The sequence below is a fragment of the Clarias gariepinus genome, chromosome 26 (assembly GCF_024256425.1).
Source record: "Clarias gariepinus isolate MV-2021 ecotype Netherlands chromosome 26, CGAR_prim_01v2, whole genome shotgun sequence".
NCBI lineage: Eukaryota > Metazoa > Chordata > Actinopteri > Siluriformes > Clariidae > Clarias > Clarias gariepinus.
In genome coordinates, this window is record NC_071125.1 from 24,874,665 (window position 1) to 24,892,500 (window position 17,836).

Genomic DNA, 17,836 nt, shown 5'->3' on the forward strand with positions numbered 1-17,836 from the left:
AAGAGATGTTCAGGTCTATAAGAGTGAAAGTCTGCTTTTATCCGCTTTATGTGCTCTGATAGAGGAAACCAGAATCACTCTTGTGGATTTGTTCATATTTATCCACTTTTCACATCAAGTCTGCTCAAGTGGGATATTTTGTTACATATGAACAACTCAAGCAAAGAAATCAAACTAAAAGTGAAATCTCTCTGTACAACTTTTTGTCCAAGTAAGTTCTCACTCTTCTATTTGTGTGCACAAGAATATTGCCCCCCAGTGGTCAATTTGAGTAAGAGCACATCAGAGGGAAGTGGGTTTCTAACCTGAACCTCATTCACAGCTCTGTGTTAATTCTCTCAAATACCAGCTGAAATCTTATTGGAAACCATGTGTGTGTGTGTTGTTGTTTTTTTTTTTAATAAACAGGTCATCACTAAGTAAAACATACACTGAGAGATTAGTAGTGGTTAGCACTGTCGCCTTGCTCCTCTAGGGCCCGGGTTCGATTCCTGTCTCTGAGTTTGCATGTTCTCCCCATGCTTGGTGGGTTTCCTCTCACAGTACAAATACATGTAAATTAGGATAATTGGCTTTCCCCAAATTGCCCTTAAATCAAAATTAAAATTTTATTTGTCACGTACACAGTCATACACAGTACGAAATGTAGTGAAATGCTTACACGACCGCCAGTGACCTTAAAAAGAGAATTAAAGCTTATAATAAGTTATAAATATGAATTAAAGAAATTTGATAGAAAAATTAAATAAAAAATAAAAGTAAAATTGAACTAGGAAAAATTTAAATAAAAATAGAAATAAAAATAGAAATATGCTGTATGAAAATAGAAATATAAAACTGTACAAGAACATTTAAGAAATTGTGAAATTTTGATATTGTTGGGAGAAAGATGGTGTGCAAATATGCATAGAAAAAAAGTGTCTTTGTGCAATGGTCCAGGATGTAAACGTAAACATGTAGTGTAGATGTGCGTGGAATTGTCCATAGTGTCTATGGATGTATAAAGATTGATTGATTGATTGTGAAAAGATGGTATTAGTCCTGTATTGTGTAGTGATTGAGAGACCTTATCGTCTGCGGGAAGAAGCTCCTCCTCAGTCTCTCTGTGTTGGCCTTCAAGGAGCGGAATCGCTTCCCAGACCGCAACAGAGAGAACAGTCCATTGTTGGGGTGGCTGAGGTCCTTCACGATCTTTCTGGCCTTGGTCCAGCACCGCTTGCTGTAGATCGAGTGCAGGTCAGGGAGCTCAGTGTGGATGATGTGCTCAGCTGATCGCACCACCCTCTGTAGAGCTCGTCTGTTCTGCATGGTGCTGTTCCCCAACCAGGTCGTGATGTTTCCCTCTATGGTGCTACTCCACCCCTGCCCTCAGCATCATTTCGTATTCGAACCAAATCAGGCTCCACCTCCTTAAACCCAGGTGAAATGTGGCGGACAAAATGTAAACCTGTGTGTTATAGCGCCACCTTTAGGCTAGCGGGGCAGATTTCATTCACCTGGCTTTGAGCCAGAATAGTAGAGTCCCTGTAGACCAGGGGCCAGGGTCATATCACTCGTGTTCTGGAGATTGTGACAGATGAAGAAAAAGACACAGTTATGGCAGAACCATTAGAAAGTGCCGTTTTTTTTATAACCTTATCCCAGTTCCAGCTGCTCAACGACACTGAGTTCAGGAAAATAATTCTAGGATTATTTTTCCATCAGTTCTGTACATTACTGACATTAGACATCACACCTGTCCCAATTACTATAACTTTAACTTCTAATGATTCATAATGTCCACTAATGACCCCTAGGTTAAAACACACACACACACACACACACACACACATACACACACACTGCACCACTTATAACCTTATCAGCAGTTTTCCTCCAAGAAAAGTACTTTTATTGCAGTTATCAAAAGAAATAATTTCAATTCGATTTCAATACCTTTATTAGAATTATCCTGTAGTCAGACATAACACAAATTCTAAAATTTATAATAAATTATATTGTGTAGAATTTATGAGTCAGACATGTCACACCAGATGTGTGTGCGTCACTGGGCCAGATGTTTTGACGGCACCGGGGCAGATGTGTGTGTGTGTGTATCAAAGTTTTTTATTCATTTTTAAACTATACAAAACGGAACCAAAAGAAAAACACAGCAAAATAATAAAACCAAACTTCCCCCCTCCCAACACCAGACATAAATATTAATATACTATACCAATCAGATGATCATAGGAACGAAAATAATAATAGCGTAAGTAATCGTCCCCACAGCCTTTCTTTACAATACCGTATTACCTGCGTTAACGTCCTCAACAAAAGTTAAGAAAGGTTGTCAGATATAATAAAAATGTGCCAGTAGACCCTCTAACTGTACAGTATACAGTACCTAATGTTCTCCAGATTAAGATGGTACATCACTTCCCTTATCCAGTGGCTAAATGTCGGTGGATTTCATTTAATCAGAATCAGTCTCCGAGCCAAAAGACAACAGAGGGACAATATTTAGATTTTTCTTTTGATAAAACTAGTGTTTTCTGGGGCCACATCAAACAACACAGTAAATGTAGATGGCTCTACTACTGTACCTCTCCATAACGTCCAGGGAAGGTCTCAAAAATACTGGTGCAGAACATGTAAAGTCTTGGACATGTCCAAAACACAGATGTGTTGATGTCACTGAGGCAGATATACGTGTGTGTGTGTGTGTGTGTGTGTGTATGTGTGTGTGTGTGTGTGTGTGTGTGTGTGTGTGTGTGTGTGTGTGTGTGTGTCACTGGGACAGGTGTGTGTGTGTCACCAGGGCAGATGTGTGTGTGTCACCAGGGCAGATGTGTGTGTGTCACCAGGGCAGATGTGTGTGTGTGTGTGTGTTACAGGGGCAGGTGTGTGTGTCACCGGGACAGATGTGTGTGTGTGTGTGTGGGTCACGGGGACAGGTGTGTGTGTGTGTGTGTGTGTGTGTGTGTGTGTGTGACAGATGTGACAGGTGCTGTAACTGCACTCTCTGCTGCATTCAGGTGATCTCAGGGTGCTACGTGCAGAAAATCCGCCTGCACTTCCGCGTCCCACCGATAGGGCGACACGTCTGGCATTAAATTCTTACATTCCAAACCGCCCGCACGCGGACATGTAGTGCACTAAGTAGTGCACCATGAGAGCCGTGGGCGCCATTTTATCAAACCCTATGTAGTGCATTCGGGGAGAAAGTTGGGTGCTGTTTGGGATTCTTGCCGAGTTTTTCGGCTGTCTGTGTTTAGCCGATGTGAATTGTGCTAATTCTGACATTTAACTCCGGAAACACAAATGTAAAAGCGTTAACAGCCTTTAAAGCTCGAACATCACGCTCGGCTCTACTTTAGCTGTCAGACGGCGGTGAGTAGGAACCAAAACTCCGACAGTTTAAAGAAATGCTTCGCTTCGGGACCAAAATAATCCAGTCAGAGAGTGTGGTTTTGTCTTGAAGCGAGGTAGGAGCAGCAACATGGCGCCTGTTAGCATGTTAGCATCAACACGGAGCGCTTTTTATTCTCTCTCTCTCTCTCTCTCTCTCTCTCTTCATAAACACTTTATTAAACAACAACATCAAACATCTGGCCGGTTTATAAAACTGGTCTCGAACTCATTGTTTATTCTGGATGTCGTTATTAGATTTCAGAATGAAAAGAAAAAACACTTTGTTTTTCTTGTATTTTCTTTCTAGTGTTTTTTTCCCCTTTAATTTTAATTTGTGAATAAATAAACAACAAAAGCTCTTTTTATTGACCCTCAACGCAGAATGTTTTGTCTTTACACCTATACATTCCGACACACTGTGTCCGTGTGTGTGTGTCCTAAACTGTCTCAGGTTATAGCAGGAGTACACACACACACACACACACTGTTTGATCAGACGCTGGGTCGGTGTATCGGTCTAACCGCGATATATTGTGTAATTAGTGATACTTTTATCGTAACACGTGATGATGGGTTGTTAGTTTTCACACTGGTCAGGGTCTGGGTTCGATTCCCGTGTCGGGTCGGTCTGTGTGTGTGTGTGTGTGTGTGTGTGTGGCGTTTACATGTTCCCCCAGTACTTGGTGGGTTTCCTCAGGGTTCTCCGGTTTGCTCCCACAGTCCAAAGACAGGCACATTAGGATAATTGGCCATCACAGATTGCCTGTAGTGTGTGTGTGTGTGTGTGTGTGCGCGCGTGCGCCCTGCAATGGATTGGCAAGTAGAAGTTCCCCTTGAAGGGAGCTCAAGCACACGGTTTTATCCAAACTTCCATCCAGAAGCTTTTTATAATAAAACTTGATGTTTCCTCAGTCGTCTGATTATTATTAGGGTACGAGGAGGGTGACAGTGTGTACCCTAATTCCCCTGGGATAGGCTCCACCCCTTTATACAGAATAAAACGGTGTAGATGTGAGTGAGAGTAAAATCAGCACTAATGTCTTTTATGAGTTTTAAAGATCCCTGATACCAGGTGGAAATATAATAAAGATTAAGTTTATTAAAAAAATGAGTGACAAAGTTTGGTAAAGATAAACCGCTCTCACTCCATGGCAGAGTTTAATGTAAAACTCAACTTATATTTTATATCATATTATAACTAGGGCTGTTAGTATTACCGCGTTCACACGGAATTAATCTATAAATTATAATGCATTACTATTTTTTAACACAAATTAATTCTATAACCAAGTTTGTCTCTATTGGCGTCCTATAATCGCAGCGCGGTTACCCGTCTGTGTGTGATAACGGCACGTTTAGCGCTGATAATCAGACGACTGAGGAAACATCACCAAGTTTCATTATAAAAAGCTTCTAGATGGAAGTTTGGATAAAACCAGAGTTCTGTGCTTGAGCTCCCTTCACGGGGAACTACTTTCACAAGAACACATTAGGTGTAAGATGTGACAGGGGCGGCTCAGGCTTTAGGATCTGGGTTTGAGAAATTTAACTTGTTAAATGATGATGTTTGAGATTTTACAAAAGTGCACAAAATGTTTCCCTTAAACAGTTTGTTGTGCATTTCTTTATGTTTATAATACAAGTAAATCTAAGAATATTAACATTGCTATTAATCACAGACTATGACTGTACTTTACTAGATAAACATTTTTTAAATCGGTTGACATCACTAATTATAACCATCACTGACCTGCTGGATCTAATGTCCCACTCCTGCTGAGGATCGGCCCTGTGTGGACAGACTGGAGATCAGCACGAGATTCCTGTGGATGACACACACACAGATGCACACACAGACACATACACACACACACACACACACACACACACACAGAACCATGAAAAAGGACTGAATCCACTATGAACATTTTACACTCAGGTCTCGCTCCCTGAGTAGTTAATAACTCCAGCTCAGTACACTCGTGTAGAGACAGCGTGAGGGATCTCAACTTTTATTTTACCTTTTATAGAGTTTGTGGGCGTCATTATACGCAAATCAGCAGAGTTTTGTAATGTATATGTGATGACGTTCATCCTGGTCTGATCTGATCCTTTAACCACTGAGGAAAAACAAGTGTTTCAGAAACACATATATATATACATATATATATGGATGGTTCTGTGTACGTACCGCCCGACACATCAGGCTGTGTGTGTGTGTGTGTGTGTGTGTGTGTGTGTGTGTGTGTTTGTATTTCAGTTTTGGTTTTGCTGATTTGTTTTGCGTTACAGGCTTTTGTACCAATGTGTTTTATGATGTTAAGGATCTTTAACTGGGTCACACTTGTTATAAAGGCGTGGATTTGTACTCATGTTTTATTACTTTTTGATTGTGCCAGAGAATTCTACAAAACTTAATAGTAGAGATGAGTAAAGAAAAAACGATTCAGTGATGCATCATGATTCCTTTGTGTGGCATTTTGTGTATCACTACACAGACTTCCAAATCTTTTTTAAGGAAAAAAGAGAATATATATATATTTAGGAGGTGTAGTGGTTATCACTGTGACCTCAAGGGTGAAGTTTCTCACCTCTTTGTGTGAAGTTTGCATTATAACATTTGGCTAAATATCTTATCCAGACCAACTTAGATTTTATATCTCTAAAAAATTGTGTTCAGACACATTGAAAGTTAAGAGCCTTGCTCAAGCAACATGGTGGTTGTTGGGGTTTGAACCCAGGCCCTTCCGATGAGCAGCCCAATAATCCACATCCCTAACCTATTGAGCTGCCACTGTCTCTCAGCACATGTTCTCTCTCCTTGGTGGGTTTTCTCTGGGTTCTCCGGTTTCCTCCCTCAGTCCAAAGACATACAGATAAGGCTAACTGATATTCCGTGTGTGTGTGTGTGTGTGTGTGTGCCCTGCAATGGATGTATATATATCTGAATCTGGATATTAATAAAATCACGGTACCTGTATAATCGCAATGCGGATGGTTTCAGCACGCGGATATCGCAATAATATTGTATCAGGGGGTGACTGGTTTCTGTCGCATAAAAAATTAATGTAACATAGAATTTTGGTTTCTTTTAATTATTTTTACATTTCTGTAATTTAAGTCAGAGCTTCAGATAAAAAACTGCAAAAAAAAGGAAAGAGTAAATACTACAACTTAAAAAAAACTATAAAAACTGTGAGCAGATGAACACTGACTACAGCACAGACTGTAAATGTGTTTTTGTACCGTTCTGTATTAATATAATTAATTTAATAAGAAGGAGCTACAGTGCTTCGCAAAAGTATTCACACCCCTTGAACTTTACCACATTTTCTCATGTTACAACCGCAAATGTAAATGTGTTTTTTTGGGAATTTACAGTATATGATAAAAAAAATTGTACAAAAATTGTAACTTTAAATTTATATATTTCTTTCTACATTACTGATGTGCCACTGTGTGTATAACCAACATAAAATCCCGAAAAAATACATTTACGTTTGTGGTTGTAACGTGACAAAATGTGGAAAAGTTCAAGGGATGTGAATACTTTTGGAATGCACTGTAAATAAAACAAAAAAATATTAATATCATGACTTTGAAGGAATATCAAGATACGATCATGGATAAATTATAATCAAATCATAAAGCTATCACACTTTCTGGACCATTATAATAATATTAATAATAGTTATATGAAGTTGAACATTGTATGAGTGTAAAAAGCTGTGTGTGTGTGTTACTGTGTGCTGCAGGTGCGAGTGAGCAGCCATGTCTCGGGTGGTGAAGAAGCGGCAGGCCGACCCCAAGGTGGTGCAGTACGTGTGGTCGGCCATCAAGGTGATCCGCAGCCAGAAACAGATCGCTAACATGGACCGGATCTCAAAGTAAACACTCGACATGGTTCAGATCGGCCTTAGACAATCTGTCAGAAGACCGAGGAACTGACCTGTGTGGGTGTTTGTGTGTGTGTTGTGTGTGTGTGTGTGTTGTGCTGCAGGTATCTGAGCCGTGTGTACGGGATGCACCCCAAAGAGACGTCCAGACAGCTGGTGTTAGCGGTGAAGGACGGGCTCGTGGTGGAGACGCTCACTGTGGGCTGTAAGGGCTCTAAGGCTGGAGTGGAGCAGGAGGGATACTGGCTGCCCGGAGACGAGATGGTAAGAAACCTACAACATCTGTACTGTAACACACACACACACACACACACACACACACACACACTGCAGTATTACAGTCCAGAATGTTTATTCTATAGAACACCTCCAGCACAGGTTCACAAACATGATCGCGTGTCTGTGTGTGTGTGTGTGTGTGTGTGTGTGTTCAACACTAGCTCTGCTCCATGTTTCTGTCTTGTTCTTCCACGTTAACGTACAGATTTACAGTATCATTAGCGCGTCTGATGTTTATCTCCGTCTCCATCCTGTCAGTGTTGAGAGACGGTACTGTGTCAGTAACGGGCGAGATTCCACTCCTGAGTGTGAGATGGAATTTACAGCAGTCTGTGTTTCGTCTGCCGTCTGACTGCCTGAGCTGAGGACATTTTAAAACGTCATGATGTTATTTTAAAAACTCTCACTGTGTGTTTGTGTTTGTCATCCATCTTTAATACTGTTACTGTGGGTTCTGTATAATGTACAGCCCCAGTCATGGTTAGACTGTGTGTGTGTGTGTGTGTGTGTGTGTGTGTGTGTGTGTGTGTGTGTGTGTGTGTGTGTGTGTGAGCTTGTACCACTTGAGAGCCGCAGTCATGCAGTTATTTAGGATATTAAACAATGTTTTCTGGATCACTTGCCATCGCAGGAGCAGATGTCAGAGGGGAGTAAGGTAGGCCGGCATTCATTACTGAGATTATCTCTCCTTTACTAACTTCATCTTTCTGTAGTTTTAGTTTGTGTTGCCTGATCACGGGGCGGCCTTTCATCTCAATACAACTGGTTAGATATCAGTTTAATGTCATTACTATTATCATTATTATTATCAGTATTATATCAGTCTTTTATTATTATTATTATTATTATTATTATTATTATATTATGTTGGTTGATGATCTGATCCTCAGCTTCAGTAATCATTTAAAAAAGAAAATTCATTTTTTTCTGATTATTTGAGCGTTTTATTGAGTATAAAAGCTGCCCCGTGTCGGTTGTCTGTCTCTCTCTCTGTCTCTGTGTGTGTGTGTGTGTGTGTGTGTGTGAGTAAATGCTCAGTCCTTGTCATCTCTCTACTTTCGCTTTGTGTCTTAAAAATGTTTTCTTTACAGATTTACATGCACAAACACACACACACACACACACACACACACACACACACACACACACACATGGCTACACATTATTATATATTTTTTTAAAACACACACACACACACACACACACACACACACACACTGCCTCCACTTGATGAAGTGTGTTGTGATGAACAAGCGACTCCTCGAGCACTAACAGGTTTGGAGTGTAAGTGTCTCTCTCCGGACTTCTCTCCACCGTAAACGTCCAGTCGAGTGTGTGTGCCGTGTTTCCTTCTGCAGATGACGGGAGCATGAGCAGCAGACTGCGGCATCATGTTTACATTCCACCTGAAAGTGCTGAGTACACACACACACACACACACACACACAAACACACACACAGTGCACGTTAATAAAAGGAGTAGATAGATGCCTGTGTTTGGGTGTAAAAATTTTAATAAAAAAAAAAAGACATTTTAATTTAAATGGCCATTCATCTGAACACTTGAAGGGGTCCTTTTTTTCCCCCAGAATGTTTGTCACATAAACACACACACACACACATACACACACACACACCAATCATCACTAACAGGAGGCTGGGAGACCTCAGGCTCAGCAAATCAAAAGACATTTCGGTGCATTCAACACCACAGAGTCACTAATTTAAGCAGGGGTGTATATAATTTTGAACTCGTGTTGATTTGAACAAAAAAAAAATGTTGTGTTCCAGATTCTTGGGCTTAATCTCCCATTAAAGATGCGTGAAATTATTCTGTTCCAGAAAAAAATGATCATTTAAAATAAAATAACTGTGAAAGAGCAGAATTATCCTGATGTTCCTGTTTATGGTGTGTGTGTGTGTGTGTGTGTGTGTGTGTGTGTGTGTGTAAACGTCTGTCCACAACTCTGTATGCAAGTGTTAATTTCAAATTAATGGCCATTTAAATTGAGTCTTTTGGGAATAAATAGTGTTAGAGTTTCCAGTTTATGACCCACACACACACACACACACACACACACACACACACACACACACACAGTGAAATGATTAATGATAGTGAGGGGAATGTAAATTTAACAGGTTTGAGCAATTGTGTGTGTGTGTGTTTGTGTGACGCCGTGAGTGTGATGCAGCTCCTCTTTTCCCACATCAGTGTACTGTGAGGTCCTAAGCGAGTGCCTCCGGTCCGCACCGTGCCTGTGCTCATGAGCCCAAAGGGGCGTGGCCAGGGCGGAGGGTGCACGCCCGTCACTGTGCTCTTTGTGTCTGTGTGTGTGTGTGTGTGTGTGTGTGTGTGTAGCAGGAATGGGAGGCAGAGAGTCATGACTGGTACTGTTTCGAGTGTCATCTCCCAGGAGACGTGCTGGAGTGCGACGGCTGCTTCCGCGTCTATCACATCCGCTGTCTCCCTGACGAGTCCCAGCCCCGAGACTCCACCTCCCACTGGCAGTGTGCTGTCTGCAGGGTACATGTGCGCATGCACACACACACACACACACACACACGTGTCTGTCTTTTTTGGGGTGTTAAATCAACTCTTCACACGAGCTGTAATGTTAATTGTATGTTGTGTTTTTCACAGGGCAGTAAAAGGGCGAACTTTAACAAACAGGAAATGGCCGTATATCTGAGGTTCATTCTCGCCCGTATGAAAGAAAGGGTATGTTTTATAGTTTAGTGAATCTGTAAAAGGATTCCTCTCCGGTGTTGTTCACATTCCCGCAGTGTTCAGATGTCACTCAGTGCTGCGTCTGTGTCGTTCAGGCCATCGACCTGCACAAGAGAGGCAAAGAGACGAAGCAGGCGGTGTACCGGAGGCTGATCCACACGGCGCTGGACGTGGATAACATTCAGGAGGTCAGACACGACACTGCGCTGGGAATTAGTCAGTCTATGATCTCAGTGGTTCATGTTGATGTTTCTGATGAAGAGTGTAATAATGTTTAAGTTATAATGAAGAGGTAAAAAAAAAAGGTTTGAAATGTTGCTTTGGAGACGAATACAGGATCTCTGAACATGTTCAGTACTGTGTCCGATTACAGCTCTTAGGAAGCAGTCGATGTTCCAGTCGAGTTATAGAGCTCATCTGGCCTGTTCTTGGCCTTCCAGATACTCGCAGACTTTTATTCCTAATTAATACATTTCTCATGTCTCATTTTCCTACGAATGCCTTCTTCAGGACCTGAGACACTTATTTAACATTTATCGGCTCTCTGTTATCTTCTTCCCTACTGCAGGGGTTTTCTGATCCGGTGTAGGAATATTATTCTTATTGTTTCTTGTTTACTTGTATATTTACTTATTTCTCTTTTTTTTAATCCTCCTATGTGCTGAGCTGCTGTTGTTTTTCAGTTGTATTATTATTTTTAAGAAAATATAATAAATATATTATTTAAAAAAGAGAGAGAGAAACAGTAGAAATCTGCGATGTTGTGGATCGTGACGTTCCTTGCGCTTCCTTCTCCTTCCTGCAGAACATTTCCGAGGGCAAGTACAAGAACTTTGAGGAATTCAAAGCAGACGCCCAGCTGATTGTCCACAACACGGCCATTCTCCACGGAGGTCAGACCGATGATGGCGTCTCTGCCAGACTCTGAGTACAGTACATGGTGTCCAGGTTGATTTCTGACCTGTTGTGTTTTTCTCCGTGCAGCGCGCAGCGATCAGACCGAAATCGCCAGACTTCTCTACAACGACACGTGCCATGAGGTCAGAGGTCACGCCTGCTTCATTCTCCTCATTTTATTCACAGTTTCAGTTCCATTAATGTGTTTCCTGTGAGTGATGTAACGTCTTCTAAGTCCGATCTAAACGTCTGATTGTTTCCAGCTGAACGAGCTGCAGTTGTGCAGAACCTGTTTCCATCTGTCTAACGCTCGGCCCGATAACTGGTTCTGTTATCCCTGTGTGAGTACTGCTCAGAGTCACTCTCCATACTCCATGTTACATTTCACATGGTCCTGATTGTGTGTGTGTGTTTGTGTATGTGTGTGTGGGTGTGGTCAGGCTCCCAATCATGAGCTAGTCTGGGCCAGAATGAAGGGTTTCGGTTATTGGCCCGCCAAAGTGATGCAGCGAGAAGGGAACCAGGTTGATGTTCGTTTCTTTGGTCACCAGCACCAGAGGTGAGAGAAGATTTAAGGTTGATCCAGATCTCTGACTCTCTGCAGTGAAGCTCACTGTGACATGAGGCGCTGTTTCATAATGTCCAGAGTGTGTGTGTGTTTGTGTGGGTGTGGGGGTTCTCCTCAGAGCCTGGATCCCTTCAGACAACATCCAGGAGATTACCGTGAACGTGCAGCAGCTCCAGGTGAAGCGCAGCAGCGGATGGAAGAAGGCGTGTGAGGAGCTGGAGCTTCACCAGCGCTTCCTCCGCGAAGGACGCGCATGGAAGGGACGCGCGGACGAGCGGCAGGAGGAGGCCGAGTCCAGCATCTCCTCCACCAGCAACGAGCAGGTGAGCGCAGGACACACACACACACACACACACACACAGAGAGATGGAGGAAACGCCACACCCTCAGGATGTTTGTGTGTGAGATCACTGTTTATAACACCAAATATGTTTGTCACTGCAGGAGCAGAAGCTTTGTGCAGATTTGATCTGTGTGTGTGTTGAAAGAAAAAGTGCTTAAGAAGATTAAATGCAGCGGATTAAACACGACACACACGACACACACACACACACACACACACACACAGTGTTTTCCTGTCAGTAACTGGTGTGTTCTTGTGTGTCGTCAGTCGAAGAGCAATCAGGAGCCTAAAGCTAAGAAGAGCCGCCGTTCCCAACCACCAGAACCCAAAGAAGAGGTGTGTTACCACTCACTGGGACTTTTTATTTATACTCTGAGTGTGTGTGTGTGTGTGTGTGTCCCTGTCATCTCACTGGTCGTGTGTTCCAGCAGGAGCCCGAGCCCGAGGTGGAGGCTGTGAGTTCGAGTCAGGAGATCCCCACCGCCGCTCCCCACCAGCCCGAGCGCATGTCCGTCTCAACACAAACCAAAAAGTCTCCGTCGTCCTCTTCCTCGCCCGCGCCCCGCATGCTGCACCGCGCCACGCAGACGCTCAACGAGGGCAGCTGTCAGAACATGTGCCACGACAAGTACACCAAAATCTTCAGCGACGTCAAGGAGATGATGAAGGTCGAAAACAAGCGCGAGACGGAGCGAGTGCTGAAGGAGGCCCTGGACAAGGTGGGGATTAACTCTCACACACACACACACACATGTATTTACTGAATTAACTGTGTGAGAGTGTGTGAGAGTGTGTGAGTGTGGGTTTAAAAAAAGCTGTAAAACCTTTCTTGCTTTTTGTTTAATGCATTAATTCCGGTTCAGACTCTGAGTGTAATGAATTAAACTCCGTTCCTAATGATGTCACTGTCCTGCCTGGTCCGTTAGCGCATCTGGGGCAGGTGGGTCTGGGTTCTGCAGTGTGTAATGGTTCTGCAGTGTGTAATGGTTCTGTGTGTGTGTGTGTGTGTGTGTGTGTGTGTAGCTGAGGGTGGAGATGGAGGAGGAGAAGAGGCAGGCAGTGAGTAAAGCGGTGACCAACACGCAGGCGGAGATGGAGCGCAAGTGTAAGCAGGTGAAGGAGAAGTGTAAGGAGGAGCTGATGGAGGAGATGAAGAAGATGATGAACCAGCACAAGCAGCTCATCTCCCAGACCAAGAAGAAGCAGTGGGTGAGTGACATCAGCAGAGACGCACGGCTTTCAGCAAAGAAAAAAAAAACCTTCACGTGTCTGAATATTTATGGCCCTGTCTGTGCAGGAATAACTGTCAAAGTAACTGTCAGTTGTCTCTAATGGAGTTTTGTGAGCGTCACTCTGGTTTTGTCATTTTGTGTGTGTGTGTGTGTGTGTGTGTGTGTGTGTGTGTGTGTGTCAGTGTTATAACTGCGAGGAGGAGGCGATGTACCACTGCTGCTGGAACACGTCGTACTGCTCCATCAAGTGTCAGCAGGAACACTGGCACGCCGATCACAAACGCACCTGTCGCAGGAAGAGATGAGCTGCAGCCAATCACAGTGCCCCCCTGTAGCTCCGCCCACCCACACGCCACGCCGTCGGATGAGTTCCCTTCACCCCGAGTTTTAAACACTTTCCTCAACATGGACCGTCTGTCTCAGTGACTCTTAAGGCGTAAAAAGACATGAAGAGGAACCGATTTTACCTTTTATTTTATTTTATTATATTTTATGTAAATCTTTTATTTGCTGTAAAATGAAAAGAGCCTTGCTTGCCTACAAACTAACTGAAATGTGAAGTAATAACCTTTTTAAACAGGTGATTCTAAATCACTGGCTGTGTAGATATTTGACTTTTCTATGAGCGGACGGTGTTTTGCCTCCTGTGATGATGGACGTCAGTGTTTTACCCGGTTTGTTTGTTTGTTTGTTTGTTTGTTTGTTTTTTTGTTTGGTTGGTTGTGAGACGCATCATGTTTTGGGAACAGGGTTGAAGACGGCAGGTCGTTTCTGTCCGGAAAATATACAATCTTCCATTTATGAATATGCACATTTTATGTTACACTTTAATATAGAAAAAAATGACCTTAAATAAAGGAGAGCAGATTATTTATGTGCTACGTTCGGGCCCGTGCTCTGTAGATAAAGCGTGTTTGAGTCTTGAGGACCTTCATGAGGTGTGAGAACCACGCCCTGATCTTCATGCTTCGCTCTTGGAAACGAAGGTTCTGCAGTTCAGCATCAGGTTCAGGACTGATAAGTCGAACAAGGAACTGAAACACACACGTAACATCAGCTCGGTTTCATTCGTGTTTCTGGGGAGAGGATCGGTCCGATCAGCGAGAGGCCGAGACCAGAACCGGCTGAACGATGAAGGAAGCCTGACTGAGATCACTTCATACTCGGCTTTACCTGTAACTCACCTGTTTAATGCGTTTGAGAATCTCTCTCTCTCTCTCTCTCTCTCTCTCATCACTGTTGCACTACGTGTAAATAAGCGTCTGCAGCTAAACGTGACCGTGTTCAGATTTGCACGTGAGCAGCCTTCTGTACATTTCATGAATGCATTAACTGTATTTGATTTTCTCAAAAGCTAAACAATGAATTCTTTGTAATTCTGGGAAAGTGTCTCATTCCAGTGCGCATGAAAACCCGCTTGTGTTTACTCTCCGTTTCTCCTTTCTCTCCTCGCTGCCGGGTTTCTGCAGTGAAACTTTATTTTATTTTATTTTTTTCTTTTCTCAAAGAGACTTGACTTCATTATTATTATTATTTTTTGTTTAGTTTTTTTTTTGTAATTGCGGATTCTTTTGTATCGTGGACGACATGATGAACTACTGAAAGTGCGACCGAGTCCGAGTCTGGTGTTTCCTTTCAGATGTGCGTTTGGAGTCATGTTGTGTAAAAGTCCCGCCCCTTTTTCTCCCCCCAGGCGTGTCTGTATAAGATGCCCCTCTCCCTCATTACACTCTGTAACAGTAACTCTGTATAATAAACAATAAACATATCGAACACCTTTACCCGTGCGTCTGACTGTTTGGTGATCAGACTGAAGAAGCAGACGTGTACCAATTAAAGCACTTTATTGCACCATAATCTTGTGAAGTTCGGCCAAAGCAGGCGTCTATAAAAGTGTCATTTAATACTTTTAATTATGTGTACAAAACAATTTTAAACACACCTGCACCATACAAAAATTATTTTTTTTGTCATTTTGTGTGTTTTTTTTTCTTTTCTTTTGGTAACCAACAATATGTACACACACACCATGCAGACTCGCTCACGTAAATCTAGATTTCAACAAAGGAGGGAGGTTTAATGTCACAGCTGGAGCGATGAAGTGCACATCTGCTTTCTCATGGGATTGACAACACGGATCGACTTCAAGGATAAGACATCATTTTAAAAAATAATAATAAAAAAAAAAATTCCATTGTCACTCGATGCTGGAGTGTAAACTTGGTTCCCACACAGTACAAACTTTAATTATGCTTATTAAAAAAATAATCATAATGATAAAAGAACAATAATGTGCGGATTAGATGTGAGTGTTTTATCAGCTGATGTAACATTTTGCTCGTTTAAGCTTTAAAAGTTCCTCCCCATTTCCTGTTCATTGCTCATGTTTTATTTATTAATTTATTATTGTTTATATTATTATTTATTATTGAAGCTCCTCGTCTGCGTAGATTCATGACCCGGACGTGAAGCTCTGATTGTTTAAAAATAACTCGGAGCAGCCAGAAAGTCCTCAGGCTTTGGTGTGTGTGTGTGTGTGTGTGTGTGATGAACTTGACACAGCCATTGAACTGAAACTCACTGCTTCTGTACAGATCTGTTAATAAATAAATAAACAACATTACAGAAATTAAAGCTAAAACTGGCAACTTAAACACAAACAAGTATTTAAAATACTGAATCAGAACAAAAGTGTGTGTGTGTGTGTGTGTGGTCGCAGTGATGCTTTTATTTTAATAATAAAATCATAAATTCGTTGCTTCACGTTAAAGTGAGTTTTATTCTCGTGTCTGGAATCTTAAACTCAGTACCTGTGTGTGTGTGTGTGTGTGTGTGTACAACAGATACCATGCAAACGGGAAGTACTGCATCAGAAAGGTTTCATTGGTGATTCCTAGATTGTATTTTAATATATATTTGATATTTATTTATAGATCTGTATATATTTGTATATATTTATATTTGTACATCTTCTTGATGTGACTCAAGATTATACACGCTTTGTGTTTTTTTTTATATTAGCAGTGTTATTTAATGAGGAAAACATTCTCAAATGTCTTCTCACTTCTAAAAAGAACAAAATAAATAAGCGCTATTTTCTGTACATAATTACACAGCGGACTTTTGCTTTTTACACCGAAATGAAACCACTGGATTTTTTTCGCATCCCGCTGTGGGACATTTACAAAGATAAAAAAAAAAAAAAAAAAAAAAAGCACATTGTTTGTACATAAACTAGCTTTGTACCTCAAATGAAATGAAATGTGTGTATGTGTGTGTGTGTGTGTGTGTGTGTGTATACACTCCAAACTCACGGTCAACATAAAATCCACAGTTTGAGGAACGTCAGCTCGACTCGGTTTGGCTTCGTGTGAAGAAAACGAACTGGGACACTTTTTTAGTGGGAAGCGAATTTTAAGCGAAAGCTGCAGAGAAACACGACCCCGGGGAAACCGCCCGCACTCTGACCCCGCCTCCTCTGACCCCGCCTCCTCTGACCCCGCCCTCTGTCTGTGGTCCTGCATCTCTCATTGTCAGTGTGATGTTACTGTTGGTGCTGGAGCTCCGCCCACTCGTTAGCAGACACACGGCTTTACGCGGACGTAGCTACATGTTGTAGGCCACGTAAATGGGGTCGAGCTGATCGGCCAGGAAGCCGTCGCGCAGGTGCATCCGCTGTTTCTCTCCACGGGAGTTGATGGGGATGACACCGATGTCCACCACCACGACCACGCCCACAATCAGGTAATGCTCCTCCAGCACCGCGTTCGTCACCAGCGGCACCAGGTCCAACGCCTCCTGCTCCGAGCCCTCGAGCTCCACCACCACCACCAACAGGTTAGTCCATGGGAACACGGCACTGCAGCACACACACACACACACACACACACACACACACACACACACACACACACCAGGCACATGACTAAGGCATCAAATCTTTGTATATTTTTTGGGTTAAGGTGTGTATGTGTGTGTGTGTGTATGTGTGTGTGTTCCAGAACGTACCACTCCATGATGCTCTTGTGTGCGCGGATGACGGAGGTCTCGATGTCGATGGGGTGGTACCTCATCCCTCTGAGCTCCATCGCCTCATCCAGAGCTCCAACCACGTACAGGGCATCGTGTCTCTCTGTAAACACACACACCACACACACTTTTTACAACTATACACACTTAAAATCTACTCTGTGTGTGTGTGTGTGTGTGTGTGTAAGGTGACCTCCGCTGGCGTCTGTGAGCTCGGTGCGTCTCAGGAACCCCAAGTATCCGGTTCTCGCCCAGACGGTCTGCGTGTCTCCGAAGCTCAGACGAGAGTTGAAGTGATCAGACTGGAGGGTCTCGTCTCCGTACACTGTGAAGTAGCCGCTCCCGTTGTGACTGCTGTGCACCCAAATCTGAAACCAGCAGGAACCACGAGGAACCACAAGGAACCATGAGAAACCATGCTGACATTACAGACGCGGTGATGAATGTGGATTAAGAGCAGTAACACAC

The 17,836-nt window shown here is 42.7% G+C and overlaps 2 protein-coding genes across 12 annotated transcripts in view; one reads left to right on the forward strand and one right to left on the reverse strand.

Annotated features, from left to right (window-relative positions):
- The first annotated feature begins 3,225 nt into the window (after nucleotides 1–3,225).
- zmynd11 (zinc finger, MYND-type containing 11) lies at nucleotides 3,226–15,120 on the forward strand. Of its 7 annotated transcripts, none has more exons than XM_053488204.1 (16): nucleotides 3,226–3,467; nucleotides 7,149–7,280; nucleotides 7,394–7,553; nucleotides 8,200–8,223; nucleotides 9,931–10,101; nucleotides 10,213–10,290; nucleotides 10,395–10,487; nucleotides 11,105–11,192; nucleotides 11,284–11,339; nucleotides 11,460–11,537; nucleotides 11,637–11,755; nucleotides 11,883–12,087; nucleotides 12,375–12,443; nucleotides 12,536–12,826; nucleotides 13,131–13,316; nucleotides 13,522–15,120. In XM_053488204.1, the coding sequence occupies exons 2-16, from the start codon at nucleotides 7,165–7,167 to the stop codon at nucleotides 13,642–13,644; spliced, it is 1,857 nt and encodes a 618-aa protein (XP_053344179.1). In that variant the 5' UTR covers nucleotides 3,226–3,467; nucleotides 7,149–7,164; the 3' UTR covers nucleotides 13,645–15,120. The 7 variants fall into 7 exon arrangements, with proteins under 7 accessions (XP_053344179.1, XP_053344178.1, XP_053344180.1 ...); XM_053488203.1 differs by having other exon boundaries at nucleotides 3,226–3,372; XM_053488205.1 differs by having other exon boundaries at nucleotides 3,226–3,372; nucleotides 12,539–12,826.
- Nucleotides 15,121–15,166: 46 nt separating this feature from the next.
- Nucleotides 15,167–17,836, reverse strand: part of dip2ca (disco-interacting protein 2 homolog Ca) — an 80,207-nt gene continuing 77,537 nt past the window's right edge. For all 5 annotated transcript variants that reach the window (XM_053488201.1, XM_053488200.1, XM_053488199.1 and 2 more), the window contains 3 exons: nucleotides 17,562–17,736; nucleotides 17,348–17,471; nucleotides 15,167–17,198 (listed from right to left, as the gene is read on the reverse strand). In XM_053488201.1, coding sequence (XP_053344176.1) covers nucleotides 16,946–17,198; nucleotides 17,348–17,471; nucleotides 17,562–17,736 — 552 coding nt within the window. In that variant the 3' untranslated portion in view covers nucleotides 15,167–16,945. The remainder of the gene's footprint in view (nucleotides 17,199–17,347; nucleotides 17,472–17,561; nucleotides 17,737–17,836) is intronic.

Bases quoted from the DNA above. Each gene is read 5' to 3' on its own strand.
- zmynd11 (XM_053488204.1), top strand. From the start codon at position 7,165: ATGTCTCGGGTGGTGAAGAAGCGGCAGGCCGACCCCAAGGTGGTGCAG. The intron at 8,224-9,930 runs GTAGGCCGGCAT...GTGTGTGTGTAG, and splicing joins AGATGTCAGAGGGGAGTAAG to CAGGAATGGGAGGCAGAGAG. The intron at 11,756-11,882 runs GTGAGAGAAGAT...GGTTCTCCTCAG, and splicing joins TTTGGTCACCAGCACCAGAG to AGCCTGGATCCCTTCAGACA.